At 40.5% G+C, this 17,547-nt stretch overlaps 1 protein-coding gene across 1 annotated transcript in view; it reads right to left on the bottom strand.

The window, feature by feature from the left end:
- Window positions 1-17,547, bottom strand: part of LOC129624242 (ATP-binding cassette sub-family C member 4-like) — a 194,663-nt gene that overhangs the window by 4,035 nt on the left and 173,081 nt on the right. Inside the window, exons 28-30 of the mRNA XM_055541903.1 lie at window positions 13,403-13,575; window positions 12,863-12,968; window positions 6,271-6,405 (exon numbers count right to left, since the gene is read on the bottom strand). Of these exons, the coding sequence (XP_055397878.1) occupies window positions 6,271-6,405; window positions 12,863-12,968; window positions 13,403-13,575 (414 nt within the window). The remainder of the gene's footprint in view (window positions 1-6,270; window positions 6,406-12,862; window positions 12,969-13,402; window positions 13,576-17,547) is intronic.

Genomic DNA, 17,547 nt, shown 5'->3' with positions numbered 1-17,547 from the left:
TTGCATTGATCACTGAGGAAGGCTTTTTTATTTCTTCTTGCTATTCTTTGGAACTCTGCATTCAGATGCTTATAGCTTTCCTTTTCTCCTTTCTTTTTGCTTCTCTTCTTTGCACAGCTATTTGTAAGGCCTCTCCAGACAGCCATTTTGCTTTTTTGCATTTCTTTTCCATGGGGATGGTCTTGATCCCTGTCTCCTGTACAATGTCAAGAACCTCAGTCCATAGTTCATCAGATCTAGGCCCTTAAATCTATTTCTCACTTCCACTATATAATCATAAGGGATTTGATTTAGGTCATACATGAATGTTCTAGTGGTTTTCCCTACTTTCTTCAATTTAAGTCTGAATTTGGCAATAAGGAGTTCATGATCTGAGCCACAGTCTGCTCCCAGTCTTGCTTTTGCTGACTGTATAGAGCTTCTCCATCTTTGGCTGCAAGTAATATAATCAATCTGATTTTGGAGTTGACCACCTGGTGATGTCCATGTATACAGTCTTCTCTTGTGTTGTTGGAAGAGGCTGTTTGTTATGACCAGTGCATTTTTTTGGCAAAACTCTATTAGTCTTTGCCCTGCTTCATTCCATATTCCAAGGCCAAATTTGCCTGTTACTCCAGGTGTTTCTTGACTTCCTACTTATGCATTCCAATCCCCTATAATAAAAAGGACATCTTTTTTGGGTGTTAGTTCTAAAAGGTCTTGTAAGTCTTCATAGAACCATTCAACTTCAGCTTCTTCAGCGTTACTGGTTGGGACATAGACTTGGATTACTGTGATAGTGAATGGTTTGCCTTGGAAATGAACAGAGATCGTTACTGGTTGGGACATAGACTTGGATTACTGTGATAGTGAATGGTTTGCCTTGGAAATGAACAGAGATCATTCTGTTGTTTTTGAGATTGCATCCAAGTACTGCATTTCGGACTCTTTTGTTGACCATGATGGCTACTACATTTCTTCTGAGGGATTCCTGCCTGCAGTAGTAGATATAATGGGCATCTGAGTTAAATTTTGTTTGCTGATTCCTAGAATGTCGACATTCACTCTCGCCATCTCTTGTTTGACCACTTCCAATTTGCCTTGATTCATGGACCTGACATTCCAGGTTCCTATGCAATATTGCTCTTTACAGCATCAGACGTTGCTTCTATCACCAGTCACATCCACAGCTGAGTATTCTTTTTGCTTTGGCTCCATCCCTTCATTCTTTCTGGAGTTATTTCTCCTCTGATCTCCAGTAGCATATTGGGCACCTACTGACCTGGGGAGTTCCTCTTTCAGTATCCTATCATTTTGCCTTTTCATACTGTTCATGGGGTTCTCAAGGCAAGAATACTGAAGTGATTTGCCATTCCCTTCTCCAGTGGACCACTGGGAACAAGGAAACTTCTGAAAACTTCAACCTGATCTGCTTCTTTACAGAACAGAATGGATGATAGGTATTTATTCTTGGAGCTGAACTGTGTCCCCTCTGAAAGGCTGTTGCTGAACCATGAAAGACACCATGATTCTTGGCCTCCAGAGGAGAAAAATTCAATCTGGGGCCAGTGATGAGGCTTGATCACTCAGAGCTTTTATGTAATAAAGTCTTATTAAAGTATAAAAGAGATAGACAAAGCTTCTGACTTCTGACACAGACATCAGAAGGGAACAGAAAGAGTGTCCCCTTAGGTGGATGTTATATGGCTACTAGTAGTAGTAGTGTTCATCACTCAGTCATGTCTGACTCTTTGTAACCTAATGAACTGCAGCCTGCCAGGCTCCTCTGTCCATGGGATTCTCCAGACAAGAGTACTGGAGTGGATGAGTCATTCCCTTCTCCAGAGCATCTTTCTGACCCAGGGATCTAACCCAGGTCTCCTGCATTGCAGGCAGATTCTTTACCGTTTGAGCTACAGGGAAGATCCATATAGTTACTAGCAGTCTGCTAATTAGAGAAAGGAAATGTCTCAAAACTCAGAGACTGGCACCAGGCCCCTCACATACAACTTGCATTTTGACATAACATTGCCACAAGGTGAGTTGTCCCTGGCCATAAAATGATTGACATGAATCTTGAAGAAAGGCAGGTTTCTCAGCAAATACTGTCTCATTGACATAGCTTAAGAGAGTATTTGCATGAGTAAAACATTCTGGTTTATCAAGTCCATTCTGAGTCTTAGGGGGAGCCCACTTGAAGACAGAGTCTAGGTAAATACATAGCTCATTAACATAGTTTAAGACAAATATTTTCATAAGAAAAATGCATTGGTTACCTCAAGGTTTGAGAAAAGTTAAATTCAGGTGGAACCAGGTATCCTACGGAAACACAGAATTTTAAAAGAAACCTCTTTTTAAATTTGTATCAGTTCAGTTCAGTTGCTCAGTCCTGGCCTACTCTTTGCCTCCCCATGGACTGCAGCATGCCAGGATGCCCTGTCCATCACCAACTACCAGAGCTTACTCAAACTCATGCCCATTGAGTCGCTGATGCCATCCAACCATCTCATCCTCTGCCATCCCCTTCTCCTTCTGCCTTCAATCATTCCCAGGATCAGGGCCTTTTCAAATTAGTCAGTTCTTCACACCAGGAGGCCAAAATATTCGAGTTTCACCTTCAGTATCAGTCCTTCCAATGAATATTCAGGATTGATTTCCTTTAGGATGGACTCGTTGGATCTCCTTGCTGTCCAAGTGACTCTCAAGAGTCTTCTCCAACACCACATTTCAAAAGCATCAATTCTTTGGTGCTCAGCTTTCTTTATTGTCCATCTCTCACATCCATACATGACTACTGGAAAATCCATAGCTTTAAATGGATGGACCTTTGTTTTTAAAGCAAAGTCTGTTTTTTAATATGCTGTCTAGGTTGGTCATAACTTGTCATCCAAAGAGCAAGCGTTTTTTAATTTCATGGCTGCCGTCACCATGCAGTGATTTTGGAGCCCCCCCAAAAATAAAGCTTGTCATTGTTTACCCATCTATTTGCCATGAAGTGATGGGACCAGATGCCATGATCATAGCTTTATAAATGTTGAGCTTTAAGCCAACTTTTTAGTTCTCCTCTCTCCTCATCAAGAGGCTCTTTAGTTTCTCTTCACTTTCTGCCATAAGGGTTGTGTCATCTGCATATCTGAATTTATTGATATTTTTTCCAGAAATCTTGATTCCAGTTAGTACTTCATCCAGTCCAGTGTTTCTCATGATGTACTGTGCATATAAGTTAAATAAGCAGAGTGACAATATATAGCCTTGATGTACTCCTTTCCTGATTTTGTAACCAGACTGTTGTTCCATGTTCAGATTTTACTGTTGCTTCCTGACGTGCATATAGATGTCTCATGTGGCAGATCAGGTGGTCTGGTATTCCTATCACTTGAAGGATTTTGCACAGTTTGTTGTGATCCACAGAGTCAAAGGCTTTGGCATAGTCTATAAAGCAGAAGTAGATGTTTTCCTGGAACTCTCTTGCTTTTTCGATGATCCAACGGATGTTGGCAGTTTGACTTCTGGTTCCTCTGCCTTTTCTAAATCCAGCTGCTTAAACATCTGGGAGTTCATGGTTCACATCCTGTTGAAGCTTGGCTTGGAGAATCTTGAGCATTACTTTGCTAGCATGTGAGATGAGTGCAATTGTGCAGTAGTTCAAACATTCTTTGCTATTGCCTTTCTTTGGGATTGGAATGAAAACTGACCTTTTCCAGTCCTGTGGCCACTGTTGAGTTTACCAAATTTGCTGGCATACTGAGTGCAGCACTTTCACAGCATCATCCTTTAGGATTTTAATTAGTTTAACTAGAATCCCATCACCTCCACTAGCTTTGTTTGTAGTGATGCTTCCTAAGGCCCACTTGACTTTGCATTCCAGGATATCTGTCTCTAGGTGAGTGATCACACCATCGTGATTATCTGGGTCATGAATATCTTTTTTGTATAGTTCTTCTTTGTATTCTTGCCACCTCTTCTTAATATCTTCTGCTTCTGTTAGGTCCATACCATTTCTGTCTTTTATTGTATCCATCTTTGCATGAAATGTTCCCTTGGTATTTCTAATTTTCTCAAAGAGATCTCTAGTCTTTCCATTTCTATTGTTTTCCTCTATTTCTTTGCATTGATCACTGAGGAAGGCTTTCTTATCTCTCCTTTCTATTCTTTGGTACTCTGCATTCAAATGGGTATATCTTTCCTTTTCTCCTTTGCCTTTAGCTTCTCTTCTTTTCTCAGCTATTTGTAAGGCCTCCTCAATCATTTTGCCTTGTTGCATTTCTTTTTCTGCCAATATAAATTTGTATAGAGAAGGGGAAAATAATATAACACTAGTACTTTGTTTCCTCCCACAGCTTGAGAGAGAGATAAAAAATGATGCTTGCAGCCTATTCCCTCCATTTTGAGTCCCCTGGTCTTCTTGCCTTTTACCCTCTCACCTCCAATTTTACATGTTGAAGTCCTAACCACCCAGTACAATAGAATGTGACTGTATTTGGAGACAGTATCTTTGAAGAGGCAATAAAGTTTAAATGAAATCATACAAGTGGGTCCTAATTTAACAGACTAGAGTTTTCATAAGAAGAAACCAGTACACAGGCTCACACAGAGGGAAGAGCATGTGAGACACAGAGGGAAGGTGGTGTCTACAAGACAAGGAGCAAGACCTCAGAGGAAACCAACACTGCTGACACCTTGATCTCAGACTTCCAACCTCCAGGGCTGTGAACATATAAGTTTCTGCTGTTTAAGTAGCCTACTCTTTGGTCTTTGTATGGCAGCCCTAACAAACTATTGCCCCCTTTAGCTTTATGTATCTAAAAGGGCTTTCTCTACTATTTCATGAATCATCCAAAAAGGGTCAAGCAGACAGTGATCAGCTCACCTGAGCTAGGAGTTCAAGAAGTGGAAGCATCTTCTACCAGATTTTGGGTTTTCTTTTCAGATGAATGAATTCTGTTCTATTAGAGTGAAAGACTTGTGACTTAGGCTAATGCTCCCAATGTTATAGCTCTGAACAATACATTGATACCTGATGCTTGCACATTCAAAAAACTGATAATCTGACAGTTTAGCCTCCTAAGAGGTTGCAGAGTATGCTGAAATAATGTCAAGATGGCATGAGAATTCAGAAATGTATTTCATTCTGTAGAGGTGACCTGAGCCACTGGCAGGACTGAAATCTAAGAGTTAGGTTCTGCCACCCTGTGAACTTCAGTGACTGGCCCTATGTTGGCTACCATGTGACAGGAGAAGTGTTCTCAGGCTCGACACAGAACCTAGGACAGCACCCAGCCTCCCTTAGCAACTCCCCCTCTGTGCAGAAAAGTATGAAGAAGGGAAAATGCATCCATAATTTAACACCCAGAGATAAATTTTCAATAGGGAAGCCACATCCCACCCTGAACCACTTGTTAAGGGGCATGAACATTAGACCTTCCTTCCCTCCCTCTATCTTCCAATCAATCCGAATCCCACTCCCACCTTGTTCCAGAAAGACTCTCTTAAGCCAGACCTTGGTTACCACTATACCTCTATTAGGAAGATACCATGTGACCTGAATGTTACTCACTGAGCCCCTTCCTCATACCACATACCATGCCTAGTACTTCACACACCTCATCTCTGTGAAAGTGCTTTGTAAACCTTCAAGCACCACTCTGACTACAGTGTGAATGTATTGTGAGTTCTTGATTTGTACTGATGACAATTTCACCTTCTAGAAGGTAGAGGAAACATGGGGGGCAAATGGACCTAATTCTAAACAACAAAGATTTGAGAAGATAGTAATAATATCAGGTAAGAGTTTTCTTTACAGATTACGAAATAGAAAAGACCTACTTTTCTCTGGAAGATCTTCCTAGAATCAAAATCTTCCAAGTTTTTTTCCCTTAAACTCTCAAATTTCCTGTATATCCTTGACAGAACTTGTATCACAAATGTGCTGAGCACCAGTCAGAATGAATGTAAAGGGTCTGCAAAATGAGAATGTTCTATGTTCCATGAGAATCTAAATCCAGAGTCCAAACATGTGGAAAGTTGAATCCAAAATTTCTGTCTCAGGCACCAGTGCATGCACACAGAAGGGTGCACACATCCCAACCCCACCCCCAGCACCGCTGCAGATTCTCAGCAGACCTGCCTTCCACCTGCCCTGTGTTGTTAAGACCCAGTCATGAAGCTTCCTCTCTCGAGGCTTCTATTGAAAAGAACACAGGGTGCTTCTACCCAGACCCTTGGTGGAGAGCCTGTGAAGAGTGAACTCTGGAGGTGAATTTTAATTACAGCTTCCCTCAGCAAGCTCACCTATTTTGCCCTTTTAGCAAGGTCAGCAGCCTCTGTCTCGCCCAGTTGTTGTACCATCTTGTAAAATAGGCTGTTTCTATCTTGCAGCAAGTCATATGGTGGATAACATTCTTCCCGTTTCCCTGAATCAAAAACCTGTTAACAGCAGAAAGACACCCATTAGCACACAATGTCTCCCAGTAACACATAACTCAGACAATATTTCAAAAAGGGGCAGGACAGGGAGAATTTGAGTGTAGGATTGGTAGTATTTAAATGGTTTGATTACTCTGTTTTACTAGGCACACAAAGGCCTAACCCAGCCTTTCATCATCATATGGTTATAGGAAAGGAAGAAAATGAAAGTTTTAATCATGACTATGATTACTGGAACTGAAGAGTCTGTAGCATTTTATATTCTGCCCAGGGCCTTTGGGGTTGTTATCATTAGTTAGTGCTTTTAGCTCTCAGACTCTGAGCTTTGAGGGCTATTTATAAGATACACAGCATTGGGAAATGTCTTGATTCAAGAAAATCAAACATTAAAGAAAATCAAACATCTGTCACTTCTACAGCCCCTCCTCCTGGCTGGTGGCCCAACCTCTGGAGCATTAGACTTTGCAGCAGATTGACTTCTTTTTACATCCTTAAAGGTTTCAGAACAGACAATCACTTGCTTTCCAGAAAGAAAATACATACAGAGCTATTGCGGGTTCAGGTTCAGAATACCAAAATATAATGAACATCACAATAAAGTGAGTCACATGAATTTTATGGTTTCCTGAGGCACGTGGAAGTTAATGTTTACATTATACTGTACCCAAGCATGTGTACGATAGCATTATGCCTGAAAAAAAATAATGTACAGACTTTAACTTAAAAATAAGGTATTGCTAAAAAATATTAACTATCATCAGAGACTTCAGTAAGTCATAGTAGTAATATCAAAGATCGTTGATGTTACAGATCAACTGAGCAACTGCAATGATAGTGAAAATGTTTGATATATAGTGAGAATTACCAAAAGGTGACACAGAGACACAAAGTAAGCAAATGATGCTAGAAAAATGGTACCCATAGACTTGCTTAATGCAGGCATATGACAAGCTCTCAATTTGTAAAAATGCAGTATCTGGGAAGCACAATAAAACAAGGTATGTCTATATTTCTAAAGCAAGCAATAAAAATAAGATTGCCTCAAAAATTAAAGGTTTGAGAAAGAACATTACTGGTGATGTTTTTGCTGAAGTGAAAGCCAACTGGTAACCAGAAGCTCTAGAAAAATATCCAAGCTTTACATCTGGGGTGAATGGAGCACAGAGGACAATCCCCAACTCTGTAACTGGGGGATGCCTGTCTCCTGGTGCCCTGAGGTCTAATCCTGCCGTTCCTACCAGAGGAGTCAGCAACCACAACCAGTTCAGAACAAGGTATAAACAAGTGGCCAAATTTACATCTCCTGGTGGGACCTCCCTGTGACATCCCTGATGACCTCAAGCAGGGAGCCCTAAACTGAAGGTCTCCCAACACAGGAGTGGGAAGGGCTGCTCCACAGTGAAGGGTAAGATCCTTTCCTGGAAACAAGGTCATTCATCACAAAGGTGACAGGCTCAACAGAGAACCCTTGCATCTCCATTCTCCTTCTGTCTTCCCCACTCACCCAGATACTCCGTCTCTGTACCCAGAGACCTACATCAACTTATTTCTCTGCATTCAGATCCCATGTTCAATCCATCATGCAGTCCACTTGGCTTCACTTCCTTATCTACCCCAAGTCCCACCATCTCACCATTTCCACTATAGGCACCTTAGACAAAGCCAGAAGTCTAGAGAGGGAACATTGTAAGACAGTGAATACTGAATTTGGGGAACTGATAGACCATCAGTCTGATTTTAGCTGTAAAAGAAGGCGGGAGAGTAGAGTGGGACAAAACTAGAAAATTGGGGAGCAATGAACAAAACATTGCTTCATAAAAGTATTTTAGAGATTTGTTCATAGACATTGACCAACAGAAAAATTTGATGGAATGGGGAGGGAGGAGGGAGGAGGGTTTAGGATGGGGAACACATGTATACCTGTGGCGGATTCATTTTGATATTTGGCAAAACTAATACAATTATGTAAAGTTTAAAAATAAAATAAAATTAAAAAAATTTGAGATTATAGAAATTTACCAGGAGATATTGGTAAGTAAAAGACACTTGCTCTTTGGAAGAAAAGCTATAACAAACCTAGACAGTGTGTTAAAAAACAGAGACATAACTTTTCTTACAAAGATCCGTCTATGATTTTTCCAGAAGTCATGTGTGGATATGAGAGTTGGACCATAATGAAGGCTGAGTACTGAAGAATTGATGCTTTTGAACTGTTGTGCTGGTGAAGACTTTTGAGAGTCCCTAGACTGCAAGAATATCAAACAAGTCAATCCTAAAGGAAATCAACCCAGAACATTCCTTGAATGGACTGATGCTAAAGCTGAAGTCCCAATACTTTGGCCACCTGATGTGAAGAGCTGACTCACTGGCAAAGACCCTGATACTGGGAAAGATTGAAAGGAGAAGGAGAAAGGGGAACAGAGGATAAGCTGGTTAGATGGCATGACTCAATGGACATGAATTTGAGCAAGCTCTAGGAGATAGTGAAGGACATGGAAGCCTGAGCTTCCTGAGCGACTAAACAACAAATCGGTAAGTAAAGCATTAAACAAATGAACATATTTTGATAATAGTAACAAAGCTGCTGTGTTCAGAGGACACATATGTTCACATCTGCAGATCAGGTGCTGATGATAACATTTTAGGACTGACCAGGTGACAGTTCAGTTCAGTTCAGTCACTCAGTCATGTCTGACTCTTTGCGACCCCATGGACTGCAGCATGCCAGGCCTCCCTGTCCATCACCAACTGCCAGAGCTCACTCAAACTCATGTCCATAGAGTCAGTTATGCCATCCAATCATCTCATCCTCTGTCATCCCCTTCTCCTCCTGCCTTCAATCTTTCCCAGCTTCAGGGTCTTTTCCAATGAATAAGCTCTTCGCATCAAGTGGCCACAGTACTGGAGTGTCAGCTTCAGCATCAGTACATCCAGTGAATATTCAGGACTGACTTCCTTTAGGATGGACTGGTTGGATCTCCTTGCAGTCCAAGGGACTCTCAAGAGTCTTCTCTAACACCACCATTCAAAAACATCAATTCTTTGACACTCAACTGTCTTTATGGTCCAACTTTCACATCCATACATGACTACTGGAAAAAAAAACATAGCTTTTAACTAGACAGAGCTTTTTCGGCAGAGTAATATCTCTGCTTTTTAATATGCTGTCTAGGCTTGTCATAGTTTTTCTTTCAGGGAGCAAGTGTCTTAATTTCACGGCTGCAGTCACTATCTGCAGTGATTTGGGAGCCCAAGAAAATAAAGTCTGTCACTGTTTCCATTGTATTCCCATCTCTTTGCCATAAAGGGATGGAACCGGATGCTATGATCTTAGTTTTTTGAATGCTGAGTTTTAAGTCAGCTTTTTCTCTCTCCTCTTTCATGTTCATCAAGAAGTTCTTCAGTTCCTCTTCACTTTCTGCCATAAGGGTGCTGTCATCTGCATATCTGAGGTTATTTAAATAGCTGATAAATGAAGAGAAGCTAAAGGAGAAAAGCAAAAATATACTCATCTGAATGCAGAGTCCCAAAGAAAAGCAAGGAGATATAAGAAAGCCTTCCTCAGTGATCAACACTAAGAAATAGAGGAAAACCATAAAATGGGAAAGACTAGAGACCAGGTGACATGTCCAAATTCTGTCCTTCCTCAGTTTCCCTAACCAACCATACATTCCAAGGTGACAGTATTTCTAAGAATTAGATAATAAAAAGAATCTGCTACCATTAATGCCATTAATGCTATAATACCAAAAACCAAAAATAAATCTTCAGGGTACATTTAGAAGCAAAGAATTTAATTGAACAGACCCTTAACTTAGCTGGAGATAAAGCCATTTTTATGCTGTTATGTCTAAAGCCTGACAAAGGGCTTGAAATAGGTAAATTTCTTTTTTTTTTTTTAATTTTATTTTATTTTTAAAACTTTACATAATTGTATTAGTTTTGCCAAATATCAAAATGAATCCACCACAGGTATACATGTGTTCCCCACCCTGAACCCTCCTCCCTCCTCCCTCCCCATACCATCCCTCTGCGTCGTCCCAGTGCACTAGCCCCAAGCATCCAGTATCGTGCATCGAACCTGGACTGGCAACTCGTTTCATACATGATATTTTACATGTTTCAATGCCATTCACAGCATCATTTATTTATAACAGAATAATGGAGCTAAAGGTCCGTCTAGTCAAGGCTATGGTTTTTCCAGTTGTCATGTATGGATGTGAAAGTTGGACTGTGAAGAAAGCTGAGCACCGAAGAATTGATGCTTTTGAACTGTGGTGTTGGAGAAGACTCTTGAGAGTCCCTTGGACTGCAAGGAGATCCAACCAGTCCATTCTGAAGGAGATCAGCCCTGGGTGTTCTTTGGCAGGAATGATGCTAAAGCTGAAATTCCAGTCCTTTGGCCACCTCATGCGAAGAGTTGACTCATTGGAAAAGACTCTGATGCTGGGAGGGATTGGGGGCAGGAGGAGAAGGGGATGACAGAGGATGAGATGGCTGGATGGCATCACTGACTCGATGGACGTGAGTCTGAGTGAACTCCGGGAGTTGGTGATGGACAGGGAGGCCTGGCGTGCTGCGATTCATGGCATCGCAAAGAGTCAGACACGACTGAGGGACTGAACTGAACTGAACTGAGGGGACAATTTTGAAGTGCAATGTTGAGAGGTAAGAACAAAGTGACAGGTAAAATCTAGAAATAAAAGGTTACTTTTCCAATTAGTATCAAGAACACAAAATGAACAACTAAGGATGCCTGGGACAAAACATTTCTAGAAATTAAGAGTCAGTGTTGGGCAATCTTGAATGCCACCCTGTTCCTCATGAAAGTCTGCAGATAGAGCCTGATTCCTACTGTGATGTCTAGTCCAGGTGACCAGATGCACTGTTTGGAGCCTAGAGCATCCCTTTGGTTGAGGATGCCCCACTCCTGTTGTCTGCCTCCCCAGAGCTCGCTCTTGTGCATGTCCAGCTCAGGGAGTGAGGCTACAGTCACTGCCATAGTGCTGACAGCCTCGTGTCTACTCAGTGTCCCCACTGATGTCCCATCTGACAATGCATGTGAGGTAGGGTGGGAGGTGATATTCCAGGAACTGCCCAAGTCAAAAGAGGTAGTTCTATTATCATCAGATGTAAAGAACTCTGGGTATTACTGCCACTCATTAGTGATTATTGCCTGTTTTATATGGACCATCAAAATACCTTAAAGTGTCTTTCATTCCTTGAGATTATTTGCTACCCAAAGTTTTTCCTTTGAGGGATGCTTTTCTTATTTTATAAAGCCACATCCTAACATTTATTGAAACTGAGCAAGCAACAGAGGGAAAGGACAAGGAAAGAGATAAAACAAAAAGGAGAGAGAAAATGAATAGATGGAGGAAGGAAATAGAGCTAAGAAGGAAATATTAAATTACTAAGGAAGAAAGAGCCAACCAAACGTGGAAGGAAGATACTAGACAGATATCCAGAGACCAAAGCCTGGAGCCTGCCATGTGTGCAGAACAGAGGTATTGTGTAAAGGCTCGCTGATTATTTATTTAGTCTCTCATCCCTGATTTGTCTTTCTTTCCAAACTCTCATCTGTGATGCAGAAGGTGGGTCTCTGCAAGTCACTGCAACAGTTCAGACTCTTGTCAGGTGGCCTTTGTTAGGTCCTACCAGTAGGGGGCACTAAAGGGAGACTGAAGGTGGGAAACACAGCTAATGTGCTACCTGATTCTGCTATTAGCGTCACCTCAGCACTGGGACCTGACTCCAGCTCCCAGCTATTAGCACTTGGAGAACCAACCCCATCCTGCTCCCTCACAAATGTGACCAGCAACCGGGCAGTGACCTCTCCTTGGAGGTCTGAGCATCAATTCTTTAAGGCCTCTCTTTCTAGTTCTCAGGTCTGGAGATCTGTCCGAGGTCATGGTAGCTGCTTTCTAAAATCATTACCCCAGTGTTTCATTTTTCTAGTCCGCTAATCCCTATGTAATACATTTCTTATATTAAATCCTTTCAGTTAAAAAATACTGTTTTTCTCACTAGGCCTTTTCTTCTCATGGACTCCTGAGAAATTCTACAACTTTAGCCATCAAACTCCTGACAGTCTAAATTAGAGTCTATTTTCTTGATAAGGGAATCCAAAAATGCTGAAACAACTATGACACAGTGAAAATGAGTGTGTTCTACCCCACTAAAATATGGAGATATAACTTGGGTTTGGAATATTTTAATGGTTGGCCATCATAAAAAAAGTGACAATTCAAATAAACTTTTAATATGAAAATATAAGGTTATTGGATATATTACTTAATAGTGCATTCTAAAAGTACAGTTAAGTATTTGAGTAATTTTCAGGAGTGAGAGAAGAAACTAAGAGAAAAATTAATGGACGTTTCTATCAAATTTTACAAGGAAGGATACACTGAAAATTGAACATAAATGGAAACAGCTAAAATGGTGAGGGTCTTACCAGTATCAAGTCACAGTCAATAATGGTGCTCAACCTGTGTGCAACAGTCAGCACAGTGCACTGGGAAAATCTCTTATGAATTTTTTTTTGTATTAACTCATCAGTTCTAGAAACAAAGAGGTTGATTTAGTTCAAAACACAGGAAAAGCAGACTTAAGACTTAAAAATATCCTATGATATTTTACAATGTTTTTAAAAATCAATACTTTAACATCTAGTCTTGTTCCTAAAAAACTAAATATAAAAAGTCTACTTAGAAATTTACTATTTTTCATAAAATGATGGAAAATTATTCTCTCCAAATTGCTTGAAACTATCAGGAGCTGGATTTAGGAATTCCACTTTCTTAAGGTGCCTCATAACAACATTAACACCATATAACATATCTTGGTTTTTTCCTTTGTGTTCTGGAATGAACATTATCAACAGATATCCATGAGGACAAGCGAGCACTTAGAAACATTTTGAAGATTCACTAAAGGTTTTCTATTTACCACATTTACAAATCAGTTCAAGACTTCCAGGGGCTCAGCTCCACACCTTGGATCCACATATGATGTGGCTTTGTCAAGAATCAATATCTGATTCTTCCTGAGAATAGTCCTGGCAAGGCACACCAGTTGTTTCTGACCAACACTCCAGTTCAATCCAGATTCTGATAATTCAGTATTCATTTTAGCAGGAAGACCTTCAATGGATTCTTTAAGTTGTACCTGTGGATACAGAAAGAATGACATTTTTCTAAGCAAACTTCTACTAAAGTAGACAAGCCTCTTAGATATTAGAGCTTTGACATCCTCAGGACTTCTTACATATTTTACATGTACAGCCAGGTGATGGGGAGAGTTCCTTCCAATGAATGTTCACTGAGAAAGATGGTGGAGTCAACTCAGGACAGAAAGATCTCAGTGTCCCCCTTTCCCATCACAGGACATCCACCAGAAACCTCACCTAGGGGTTAGTTAAATAAATCTCTCAAAAAGTGAAGCTATTTCCCCCGATGTGATTTAAAGAGAAAAGTTAAAAGGATCTTTATGGTTGAGTCAAGTTTCCCAAAGTACATTTTGCATAGGAGTTGGTACACTAGAGAAAAACTTTCAAAAATTTTACAGAAAATCTTGTTCTCTGAAGATATAATCTTATTGGACCTTTACTATTTTCTAAAGTTTAATATATGCAAGTTTCAAACAATGACAAACTGCCCCTTATACATTAATAATCCTGGAGCCCATTCTGATGATGGTTCTTTCCCAAGTTTAATCCTATAAATAGTGGACCAATCAAGTGCATTTTCTGCAGTGCCATAAATGCATTGTAGTGAATGAAAACGCATGAAAAATAAAACACAACATCTTATTTCCCCCAGCATATGGATATAGGTTGCTGTTGTTCAGGTGCTGAGTCGTGTCCAACACTTTGCAACCACATGGACAGCAGCACACCAGGGTTCCTTGTCCTTCACTATTTCTTGGAGTTTGCTCAAACTCATGTCCATTAAGTCAGCGATGCCATCCAACCATCTTGTCCTCTTTCGTACTCTTCTTAACTTGTCTTCCATCTTTTCCAGCATCAGGGTCTTTTTCAATGAGTCATTTTTTCATATCAGGTGGCCAAAGTATTGGAGCTTCAGCTTCATCGTCAGTCCTTCCAAGGAAAAATCAACCCCTTCAGGGTTGATTTCCTTTAGGATTGACTGGTTGATCTCCTTGTGGCACAAGGGTCTCACAACAATCTTCTCCAGAACCACAGTTCAAAAGCATCAGTTCTTCAGCACTCAGCCTTATTTGTGGTTCAACTGTCACACTGGTACATGACTACTGGGAAAACCATAGGTTTGACTACATGGACTTTTTCAGCAAAGTGATGTCTCTTCTTTTTAATGTTCTGTCTATGTTTGTTATAACTCCTCTTCCCAGGAGCAAGCATTTTTTAATTTCATGACTGCAGTCACCATCTGCTGTGATTTTGGAACTAAAGTCTGTCATTGTTTCCACTATTTCCCCATATATTGCAATAAAGTGATGAGACAGGATGCCATGATCTTAGTTTTTTGAATGTTGAGCTTTAAGCCAGCTTTTTCACACTCCTCTTTCACTTTTATCAAGAAGCTTTAGATCCTCTTCACTTTCTACCATTAGGGTGGTGTCAGCTGAATATCTGACATCATTGATATTTCTCTCAGCAATCTTGATGCCAGCTTCATCCAGCCCAGCATTTCACATGATGTACTCTGCATATAAGTCAAATAAGCAAGATGACAATATGTAGCCTGGATGTACTCCTTTCCCAATTTTGAATGAGTCCAAATTGTTTCCTTGGAACCAGTTTTTCCCTGTCCGGTTCTAACTGTTGCTTCTTGACCTGCACACAGGTTTCATGGGAGGCAAGTAAGGTGATTTGGTATTCCTATCTCTAAGAATTTTCCAGTTTGTTGTGATCCACAGAGTCAAAGGCTACAGCGTAGTCAAATGAAGCAGATGTTTTTCTGGAAATCTCTTGTTTTTTCAATGATCCAATGGATGTTGGCAATTTGATCTCCAGTTCCTCTGGCTTTTCTAAATCCAGTTTGCACATTTTTAAGTTCTTGTTTCATGCACTGTTGAACCTGGCGTGAAGGATTTTGAGCATTACCTTGCTAGCATGGGAAATGAGTGCAATTGTTTGGTAATTTGAACATTCTTTGCTACTGCCCTTCATTGGGAATGGAATGAAGACTGACATTTCCCAGTCCTGTGGCCACTCCTGAGTCTTTCAAATTTGCTAGTATGTTGAGTGCAGTGTTTGAACAGCATCATCTTTTACAATTTTAAATCAGTTCAGTTCAATTCAGTTGCTCAGTCGTGTCCGATTTTTGCAACCCCATGGACTGCAGCATATCAGGCCTCCCTGTCCATCACCAACTACCAGAGATTACTCAAACTCATGTCCATTGAGTCAGTGAGGCCAATCAACCATCTCATCCTTTGTCGACCCCGTCTCCTCCCACCTTCAATCTTTCCCAGCATCAGGGTGTTTTCAAATGAGTCAGGTCTTCCCATCAGGTGGCCAAAGTTTTGGAGTTTCAGCTTCAACATCAGTCCTTCCAATGAATATTCAGGACTAATTTCCTTTAGGATGGACTGGTTGGATCTCCTTGCAGTCCAAGGAACTCACAAGAGTCTTCTCCAACACCACAGTTCAAAAGCATCAATTCTTTGGCACTAAGCTTTCTTAATAGTCCAACTCTCACAACCATACGTTACTACAGGAAAAACCATAGCCTTGAATAGATGGACCGTTGTTGGCAAAGTAATATCTCTGCTTTTTAATATGCTGTCTAAGTTAGTCATAACTTTCCTTCCAAGGAGTAAGCATCTTTTAATTTCATGGCTGCAGTCATCATCCACAGTGATTTTGGAGCCCAAAAACATAAAGTCTGTCAGTGTTTCCACTGTTTCCCAATCTAGTTGCCATGAAGTGATGGGACCAGATGCCATGATCTTAGTTGTCTGAATGTTGAGTTTAAGCCAACTTTTTCACTCTCCTCTTTCACTTTCATCAAGAGGCTCTTTAGTTCTTCTTCACTTTTTGCCATAAGAGTGGTGTCATCTACATATCTGAGGTTTTTTTATATTTCTCCTGGCTATCTTGATTTCAGCTTGTGCTTCCTCCAGTCCAGCATTTCTCATGATGTACTCTGCATATAAGTTACATAAGCAAGGTGACAATATACAGCCTTGACGTACTACTTTTCCTACTTGGAACCAGTCTGTTGTTCCATGTCCAGTTCTAACTATTGCTTCCTGACCTGCATACAGATTTCTCAAGAGGCAGGTCAGGTGGTCTGGTATTCCCATCTCTTGAAGAATTTTCCACAGTTTATTGTGATCCACACAATCAAAGGCTTTGGCAGAGTCATAAAGCAGAAATAGATGTTTTTATGGAACTCTCTTGCTTTTTTGATGATCCAGTAGATATTGGGAATGTGATCTCTGGTTCCTCTGCCTTTTCTACAACCATCTTGAACATCTGGAAGTTCACAGTTCACGTATTGTTGAAGCCTTGCTTGGAGAACTTTGTACATTACTTTACTAGTATGTAAGGTGAGTGCAATTGTGCATAGTTTGAGCATTCTTTGGCATTACCTTTCTTTGAGACTGAAATGAAATCTGACCTTTTCTAGTCCTGTGGCCAGTGCTAAGTTTTCTAAATTTGCTGGCATATTCAGTGCAGCACTTTCACAGAATCATCTTTTAAAATTTGAAATAGCTGAACTGGAATTCCATCACCTCCACTAGCTTTGTTTGTAGTGATGCTTCCTAAGGCCCACTTGACTTCACATTCCAGAATGTCTGGCTCTAGTTGAGTGATCACACCATCGTGATTATCTGGGGTTATTAAGATACTTTTTGTACACTACTGTGTATTCTTGCCACCTCTTCTTAATATCTTCTGCTTCAGTTAGGTCCATACCATTTCTGTCCTTTATTGAGCCCATCTTTCCATGAAATGTTCCCTTGGTATCTCTAATTTTCTTGAGATCTCTAGTCTTTCCCATTTTATTGTTTTCCTCTATTTCTTTGTACTGATCACTGAGGAAGGCTTTCTTATCTCTCCTTGCTATTCTTTGGAACTCTGCATTCACATGAATATATCTTTTATTTTTTCCTTTGCTTTTCACTTCTTTTCTTTTCACAGCTATATGT

Source organism: Bubalus kerabau, chromosome 12, assembly GCF_029407905.1.
Source record: "Bubalus kerabau isolate K-KA32 ecotype Philippines breed swamp buffalo chromosome 12, PCC_UOA_SB_1v2, whole genome shotgun sequence".
Lineage (NCBI taxonomy): Eukaryota > Metazoa > Chordata > Mammalia > Artiodactyla > Bovidae > Bubalus > Bubalus kerabau.
Note: the sequence above shows the minus strand (reverse complement) of the source record. Positions and strands in the feature narration are given on the sequence as shown.